The 9,899-nt window shown below is 44.7% G+C and overlaps 1 protein-coding gene across 1 annotated transcript in view; it reads right to left on the reverse strand.

The window, feature by feature from the left end:
• Nucleotides 1-9,650, reverse strand: part of LOC140465566 (probable G-protein coupled receptor 139) — a 105,232-nt gene extending 95,582 nt beyond the window's left edge. The window contains exons 1-2 of the mRNA XM_072561108.1: nt 9,584-9,650; nt 7,428-8,299 (exon numbers count right to left, since the gene is read on the reverse strand). Coding sequence (XP_072417209.1) covers nt 7,428-8,299; nt 9,584-9,650 — 939 coding nt within the window. The remainder of the gene's footprint in view (nt 1-7,427; nt 8,300-9,583) is intronic.
• Nucleotides 9,651-9,899: the final 249 nt, after the last annotated feature.

Genomic DNA, 9,899 nt, shown 5'->3' on the forward strand with positions numbered 1-9,899 from the left:
ACCTCCATCCTCCATCACGAAGGACTCAAAGCCCTCCGCTTCTTCCTTTCCCGCCGTACCAACCAGTACCCTTCCACTGACACCCTCCTTCGACTGACTGAACAGGTCCTCACTCTGAACAACTTCTCTTTCCAATCCTCCCACTTCCTCCAAACCAAAGGAGTGGCCATGGGCACCCCCATGGGCCCCAGCTACGCCTGCCTCTTCGTAGGATATTTGGAACAGTCCATCTTCTGCAGCTACACTGGCACCACCCCCCACCTTTTCCTCCGCTACATCGATGACTCTATCGGTGCTACCTTGTGCTCCCACGATGAGGTTGAACAATTCACCCACTTTACCAACACCTTCCACCCTGACCTCAAATTCACCTGGACCATCTCAGACTCCTCCCTCCCCTTCCTAGACCTTTCCATTTCTATCTCGGGCTACCGACTCAACACGGATATTTACTATAAACCGACCGACTCCCACTGCTACATAGACTACACATCCTCCCACCCTGCCCCCTGTAAAAACGCCATTCCATATTCCCAATTCCTTCATCTCTGCCGCATCTGCTCCCAGGAGGACCAGTTCCAATACCGAACAACCCAGATGGCCTCCTTCTTCAAAGACAGCAATTTCTCCCCAGACATGATCGACGATGCCCTCCACCGCATCTCCTCCACTTCCCGCTCCTCTGCCCTTGAGCCCTGCCCCTCCAACTGCCACCAGGACAGAACCCCACTGGTCCTCACCTACCACCCACCAACCTCCATATGCAGCGTATCATCCGCCATCATTTCCGCCACCTCCAATCGGACCCCATCACCAGGGATTTATTTCCCTTCCCTGCCCTATCAGCATTCTGAAAAGACCACTCCCTCTGTGACTCCCTCGTCAGATCCACACCCCCCACCAACCCAACCTCCACTCCCGGCACCTTCCCCTGCAACTGCAAGAAATGCAAAACTTGCGCCCACACCTCCCCCCTTACTTCCCTCCAAGGCCCCAAGGGATCCTTCCATATCCGCCACAAATTCACCTGCACCTCCACACACATCATTTATTGCATCCGCTGCACCTGATGTGGCCTCCTCTATATTGGGGAGACAGGCCGCCTACTTGCGGAACGTTTCAGAGAACACCCTGGGACACCCGGACCAACCATCCCAACCACCCCGTAGCTCAACACTTCAACTCCCCCTCCCACTCCACCAAGGACATGCAGGTCCTTGGACTCCTCCATCGCCAGACCATAGCAACACGACGGTTGGAGGAAGAGCGCCTCATCTTCCGCCGAGGAACCCTCCAACCACAAGGAATGAACTCAGATTTCTCCAGTTTCCTCATTTCCCCTCCCCCCACCTTGTCTTAGTAAAATCCCTCGAACTCAGCACTGCCTTCCTAACCTGCAATCTTCTTCCTGACCTCTCCGCCCCCACCCCCACTCTGGCCTATCATCCTCACCTTGACCTCCTTCCACCTATCGCATTTCCAACACCCCTCCCCCAAGTCCCTCCTCCCTACCTTTTATCTTAGCCTGCTGGACACACTTTCCTCATTCCTGAAGAAGGGCTCATGCCTGAAACATCGATTCTCCTGCTCCTTGGATCCTGCCTGACCTGCTGCGCTTTTCCAGCAACACATTTTCAGCTCTGATCTGCAGTCCTCACTTTCTCCTTAACAACGACACCTCCACATATTGCCAACTGTGAAAGCAGAGAGCACTGAGACCCAAATTCTGATGGAAACTGATCATCGACCTGTGGGTGATGGTGTTGTTTTTCTTGTTACCAAGTCGAAAGAGTGTGTGGTCACTTTAAAAGAGAGTTGTCCTTTCTGAGCTAAGAGATTGTAACATCATATGTGTCTGTGACGGGTGAAGAGAGAGCTCGACATTGATAATATGTATCAATCCGCTTGGGGGGGAGGTGTTTTGATGTTAAGGTAACTGAATTTGAATTTAACCAATTAATAATTATGCCCAGGATGCAAAAAAACAATTGAATTTAAATTTTATAGTATTGACGACATCAGACCAATGAGAGGGTACAATGTTGGGGACATGGGAAGGCAGGACATTTTGAACATTAATGAGAGGGAACTGCTGATTAAACCAGAGAGTGCATTTCATCTGAAACAGGTTCTCAAAGCTTCAAACGAAATCTCCCAGAAGGCCCCATCTATTACAGAGACCAAGGAATTTTATACAAAGGCACTGGTCGGAAAAGAGAAAAAACCTCAAAGACAACAGCCCAGGGAGAAAGCAGCAAATTTGGAAGGACAAGAGGAATACAGCAAATTGGGATGGACAGAAGGAAGCAGCAGATTCAGGAGAACAGAAGGAAGACAGCAGAGGAACTGGATGGATTTTGAGAGATTAAGTTGATTTAATGTTTAAGAATTGTGTTATTGCAGTAGTATTTTTATAGAGTTGGGATCAGACAGTGATTACTGAAGAACAAAGAGAGCTTGGGTTTGTTAAAAGTTTTTGTTTAGAATTAGAAAAAATAAACTGTTATTTTCTTTAAGCTGTGGAAATCAAGCGGTTTTCTTTCCTTCACTCTCACATTTAACAGATTGCGAGGTGAGGTGAGTTTTTCTGAATGTTTTAGTTTTCCTTCGCAGAGGATTTAGAGTAACACATCGTAACATTATCTAAGTCTCTTTGTGAGATCCTGTTTTTCACAAGAGTCCAAGCAGATCAGGAGATCTACTTAAATATAAAGAATCCAAGTATGACCTTAACAGACGCATTAAGACAGCCAAGGACCAATACCGCTTCAAATTAGAGACCCAGACACCCGGCAACTATGGCAAGGACTGAATGACATTACAGGTTCTAAAAAGAGACAGTGCAAGATAGCAGACAATGACACATCCCTCCCGGATCGTCTCAATGCCTTCTGTGCTCGCTTTGAGCAGAATTTCAGCAGAGAGGTAATACCTATTCAGAAAAGTCCTGACGAATCTAGCCCAACAGTCACTGGATCAGAGGTCAGACCAGTTTTCCTTTGTGTGAATCCAAGGAAAGCGATGGGACCAGATGGAGTACCAGGCCGTACACTCAGAGCATGTGCAGATCAACTCGCAGAGGTCTTCATGTACATCTTCAACCTCTCCCTGCAGCAGGCCACTCTCCCTGCCTGTTCCAACAGGCCGACATCATCCCTGTGCCGAAGAAGGCTCATGCAGCCTGTCTCAATGACTCCCGCCCAGTGGCCCTAACTTCGGTGATCATGAAGTGCTTTGAAAGGCTGGTCATGGTATTAATCAACTCCAGCCTCCCCACTACTCTTGACCCACTCCAATTTGCCTTTCAGACCAATAGATCCATGTCAGATGCCATAATCATTTGCCCTTCACTCCTGCCTAGAACATCTTCACCCCAAGAACAGCTACAGAAGAATCCTACTCATTGCCTACAGTCCAGCCTTCAACACTATTGTCCCCTTCAGACTGATTACTAAACTTAGTGAACTCAGACTAAGCCCCACTCTCTGCAACTGGAACCTCAGTTTCCTGACCCACAGGCCACAATCCGTGAAGATTGGGGACAATATTTCATCCTCACTAACACTCAACACTGGAGCCCCCCAGAGGTGTACACTTGGCCCCTTACTGTACTCACTGTATAGCTTTGACTGCATCACCAAATACCAGACTAACACTATTCACAAGTTCGCTGATGACACCACCATATTCGGTCGAATCTCAGATGGCGACGAAACAGACTATAGACGGAAGGTGGAAGACCTGGAAAAATGGTGCACTGAGAACAACCTAGCTCTCAATGCCAGTAAAACCAAGGAATTCATTATTGGCTTTTGGCAGGATGTTCCTCATTCCACCCTACACATTAACAGCACAGAGGTGGAACGAGTGGAGAGTATCAAGCTCCTTGGAGTGGTCTTCCACAACAAGCTTTCTTGGACTTTTCATGTGGACACACTAGTTACAAAGGCCCAGCACAATGAGAGGATACTTAATTGGGGAAAAGGAAACTATGATGCTATCAGACGTGAGTTGGGAAGCATGGACTGGGAGCAATTGTTCCATGGAAAGGACACTTTAGACATGTGGAGACTATTTAAGGAACAGTTGTTGCAAGTGATGAATAAATATGTCCCTCCGAGACAGGCAAGAAGGGGTAAGATAAAGGAACCTTGGATGACGAGAGCAGTGGAGCTTCTCATCAAAAGAAAGAAGGCAGCTTATGTAAGATGGAGGAAGCAAGGGTCTTGTTCAGCTCTGGAGGATTACAGGCAGGTGAGGAAGGAGCTCAAAAATGGTCTGAGTAGAGCCAGGAGGGGGCACAAAAAAGACTTGGCAGGAAGGATTAGGGAGAATACAAAGGCATTTTACACGTATGTGAGGAATAAGAGAATGATCAAAGAAAGAGTAGGGCCGATCGGGGATAGCAAAGGGAATTTGTGTATAGAGTCTGAGGAGGTAGGGGAACCCATAAATGAGTTTTTTGCTTCTGCCTTTATACTAAAGAAAAAGGACCTTGTAGTGAATGAAACCATTGAGGAGCAGGTAAGCATGCTGAAATGGATAGAGATTGAGGAAGCTGATGTGCTGAAAATTTTGTCAAACATTAAGATTGACAAGTCACCAGGCCAGGACCAGATTTGTCCTCGACTGCTTTGGGAAGTGAGAAATGTGATTGCTTCACCACTTGTGAAGATCTTTTCTACCTCGCTCTCCACTGGAGTCGTACCTGAGGACTGGAGAGAGGCAAATGTAATTCCTCTCTTCAAGAAAGGAAATAGGGAAATCCCCGGCAATTACAGACCAGTCAGTCTCACATCTGTCGTCTGCAAGGTGTTCGAAAGGATTCTGAAGGATAGGATTTATGACCATCTGGAAAAGCATGGCTTGATTAAATGCAGCCAACCGGCTTTGTGAGGGGCAGGTCATGCCTCACAAATCTTGAGTATTTTTGGGGATGTTACTAGACAAGGTGATGAGGGTCGAGCTGTGGATGTGGTGTATATGGACTTCCGCAAGGCATTTGATAAGGTTCCCCATGGTAGGCTCGTTCAGAAGGTCAGGAGGAATGGGATTCAGGGAAATTTAGCTGTCTGGGTACAGAATTGGCTGGTCGACAGAAGACAGCGAGTGGTAGTGGAAGGAAAATATTCTGCCTGGAAGTCAGTGGTGAGTGGTATTCAACAGGGCTCTGTCCTTGGGACTCTACTGTTTGTAATTTTTATTAATGACTTGGATGAGGAGATTGAAGGATGGGTTAGTAAGTTTGCAGATGACACAAAGGTTGGAGGTGTCATTGACAGTATAGAGGGCTGTTGTAGGCTGCAGCGGGACATTGACAGGATGCAGAGATGGGCTGAGAGGTGGCAGATGGAGTTCAACCTGGATAAATGCGAGGTGATGCATTTTGGAAGGTCGAAATTGAAAGTTGAGTACAGGATTAAAGACAGGATTCTTTGCAGTGTGGAGGAACAGGGGGATCTTAGTGTGCAGGTACATAGATCCCTAAAAATGGCCACCCAAGTGGACAGGGTTGTTAAGAAAGCATATGGTGTTTTGGATTTCATTAACAGGGGGATTGAGTTTAAGAGCCGTGAGATCTTGTTGCAGCTCTATAAAACTTTGGTTAGACCGCACTTGGAATACTGCGTCCAGTTCTGGTCGCCCTATTATAGGGGAGATGTGGATGCTTTGGAGAGGGTTCAGAGGAGGTTTACCAGGATGCTGCCTGGAATAGAGGACTTATCTTATGAAGAGAGGTTGACTGAGCTCAGACCTTTTTTCATTGGAAAAAAGGAAGAGAGGGGACCTAATTGAGGTGTACAAGATAATGAGAGGCATAGATAGAGTCGATAGCCAGAGACGTTTTCCCAGGGCAGAAATTGTTAACACGAGGGGTCATAGTTTTAAGCTGTTTGGCGGAAAGTATAGAGGGAATGTCAGAAGCAGGTTCTTTACGCAGAGAGTTGAAAGAGCATGGAATGCATCGCCAGCAGTTGTGGAAGCAAGGTCATTGGGGATATTTAAGAGACTGCTGGACATGCATATGGTCACAGACATTTGAGAATTCGTACATTAGGTTTACCTTACATGGGGATCAATGGTCGGCACAACATCGTGGGCTGAAGGGCCTGTTCTGTGCTGTACTGTTCCATGTTCTATTTAACGACTCTTCTTCCTCAGGCAGCAGAGGAAATTTGGCATGATGGTGAATACCCTTGCCAATTTTTATAGGTGTGCTAGCAAGAGCATTTTGACTGGGTATATCACTATGGTAACTGTACCATTCCTGATTGGAGATGGTTACATAGAGTGGTGAACCCGGCCCAGACAATCACAAAGGCCAACCTCCCATCTATACAATCCATCTACCAGGCCCGCTGTCAAGGAAAGGCCGCCAGCATTCTCAAAGATCCATCCCACCCTGGCAATGTTTTTCTACAACCTCTACCATCGGGGAGAAGGTACAGAATCCTGAACACACGCACCAGCCGGTTTCGTAACAGTTTCTATCCTACTTCGATCAAATACTGAATGAACTCACAAACTCTTAACATTCAGCTGTACCTGTGTTTTTGTTTTTGCTGCTGTTTATCTATTATTTACTCATCTATGCTACTTAACTCTGTGATCTGCCTGTATTGCTCGTAAATCAAAGCTTTTCACTGTGCCTCAGTACATGGGACAATAAATTCAATTCAATTCTCTCAGACTCACACATGACAAGAATGTTGAGACAATAAAGTAACTGGCTGTCACTGACTGGATAGCTTCAGTACGTTGTGAGGTAATTACAGCAGCTACATAATTTCACCTTATTCCTTTTTGCACGCTGTTGTATAGCTCTAGATTATACACTGGATTAAAAACACTGGACTGTTCTTTTCCACACAGCCCACAGTTTGATTGGCTTCTGTGAATTCTAACTCTGGGACACTGTTTCAACCCTGAATTTCTTGAGGACAGAAATCTCCTCCACTGTCAGTTTGACTGTCCAAGAACCTGGGAATCCTCCTTGATGTGTACCCCATGAGTAATTTGCCCAGCTCACATTATTTAAGACATTATGTTTCCTTATCCACAGCCATCACGATCCTCACTAACACGACCATAACTACTGTTAATAATAAGACATGTTTATAATAACAGAAGTAGCGATAATGCGAAAACGAGAATAATAACTTGAGTCAATATTTCCAATGAATGGGATATTTGATTCCGTACTGAGTTTAATTATTTTTTCCCTGAGTAGGTATGAAGAATAGACAATCGATGTGATTGAGCTGAAGTTGGGACGGTCAGTGTTGTTGACATTGGGTTGTACCTCCAGCTGTCATCTTTCAGAATTTCTATTTGACAGTTTTCCCCTGATCTGCTGAAGAAACCGAAACTGTCGGTTTGCACCTTTTTATAAAGAATTTAACAATTGACGTCACCAAATATTTTACTGAACTTTTTAATTGCTCTCTGAACTTGGCCTGAGTCACCACGTAAATAAATGTGTTTGTGCAGCAGCTAAGGTTCCGCAGCATATAGGCAACATTTTCAAAGATATAGAAGGAATACTCATCTAGGTAAGAAGAGACATTAAAAATATATAAAATATACACTAACCAAAGAAGTATAAAACTGCCCGAAATGCTGAAGAGTAAAATCACAGACTTTCTTCTGTTTCCCATCTCTGGGTCACTGTGGTCCAGGGCCTTGTTTTGACACTTTAGGCCCTTTCGGATTCGACTGACCTTGAAAATGTGTTTGACTGTCAGAATGTTGAGGAACAGAATTAACCCGAATGGTATCAATGGGGTTAAAACCTTTTCAAACCTCCGAAATCCAATCCATCTCGGGTCAGTAAAATAACTTCGCTTATTAGAGCAGAAAAGCGGTACATTATCAACTATCACTTTAGGTTTAAATCTGAAGTAGATGGGAATATTTTTTAAACAGAGCAGAGTGCCTGTTGTTGAGAGAACCACGGCTGCAGTTTTCTTGGTACAATATCTCGTTTTCAACTTCTGGTAACAAATGGCTCCAAATCGGTCAAAGGTGAAAGAGACAGTGAACCAGACAGAACAGTCGATAGCTGCACGGAGCAAGACATAACGAACACTGCATACAGGAGTGATACTCAGGAAATTTAATGGGAAATAATAGTCATTGATTCGATGAAGTATGACATCAGTGATTATTGCCAATAGATCCGCTGCTGCCATGGCAACCAGGTACAAAGTGATGCATGGAGAAAGGCCACACTTTCCCTGCGATAAAACCACGATTGCCAACACATTAACTGTACAAAGAGAAGCAGAACACACCACAACTGAGATGTGATATCACTGACAGTTTCCCGATTAAAGCCAAGACTACAAGGGCGAGATTTAAAACAAAATGCGTGAGGACCCGGCTACGGTTAAGTCATAGATTATTTTGTTAAATATTTCAATAAAATTATAATTATGTCTGTTCTTGATTTCATTAGCCTCATAACATGGTTAAATAAGACAAATGTGTGTTCTGCTTCAAGCCGAATGATTGAACCACATTTGGAACAGAGCGCCTTACACTTACATTCAGATCAATAAGAGTTCGGCTCAGGGCTGTCTCCGGAGTATATTTTGAGAGGTTTGCGATGGTGGGGTTATGGGAATTGGTCTGGTCGCATATTCAAATTATATCGGAGAGATTGCAGAAATTAGGACATTTTTTGTTAGACGTGTTTCCGTTCAGCGCATATGAGAGACATTAGTCATGAACCAACAGAGACAATATAAATAACAAAGTGTTTAGAAATGGAATGTGGGGTAACATAATGACGACATTGTGGGCGCCCAGTTTGAATTTCACTAATAAAAGACGGTCTCTCAGAAATCCACGAATGAATTCAAATAAATCCTTTACTCAAAGAGTTGTGAGAAAATGGAGTGTCTGCCATGTGCAGTAAACGAGATGAATAATTGTATAAAGGAAGCGAAATCTCTCAAACTCTGGAAAACTGGTATACTAAATGTTTACTACATAATATTTAAATCATTATATCAGCTTGCTCATGACCCCAAATTGGCAGCTTCCTGGGGAGGGGAATAGCTCAGGCAGCAGCAGTGAGTCCAACAATAACACGACTTGGAAGAAATGTCCGTTTCTGCCCTGCCCTGAAAAGCATCCTGGACCGAACGGTCCTTCAGAAACCCAGAGGGTCAGTGCAGTCAGGTTTGTATTCCCATTCGGGCCTGAACTCGGTAAAATGATAATATACTCAACGGGGCCAATAAGAATGGGTTCACACAGGGACCATTGATTTAACCGTGCATGACTTCCCAAAAAAGTATAAAATGTTATAACAGAGAACAGAATTGAAATCCAGGCAGTTGAGCCAACAGATTAATTCCCACAAGTCATTCACGATGACAGCGTTAGTGTAATGATATTCCTGACTACCTCCATATAGATGGCACAACAAGCTCCACATGAAGAGACAGATGACACTCGAGAATGTCGAGCTATTTCCACGGTCACGGAAGCAGCTCGAGCTGTTGAGTAATTCCACACAGAACAGTAATTACCTCATGCACATCATTCTGCAATCTCATGGTTTACAGACACTTACCAGGTACCCCAATGACCGCCAGCATCAGGTAATATATTTTTCTGACTAACTGAATTGGTTGATGCATTTTCGTTATGAATTATTCTGTCCCTTCGTGCTGATGGGCAAATCACTGAATTACCTTCATTTCCAGAGCATGTATCTTATGCCCTAAAAGTTATCCACTGGGACACTGAGGTTTCAACATTGCTCAACCTGTTTTCGCCTCATTTGAGCAAACAGCTTGCGATTGTTGCCTTAATTCCCTGTTGATGGGACAGGTTTAGCGATGAGGTGGTGCAACACAATGTTCTCATGAGGTTTATCGAATCGCTGC

Source organism: Chiloscyllium punctatum, chromosome 42 (genome assembly GCF_047496795.1).
Source record: "Chiloscyllium punctatum isolate Juve2018m chromosome 42, sChiPun1.3, whole genome shotgun sequence".
Lineage (NCBI taxonomy): Eukaryota > Metazoa > Chordata > Chondrichthyes > Orectolobiformes > Hemiscylliidae > Chiloscyllium > Chiloscyllium punctatum.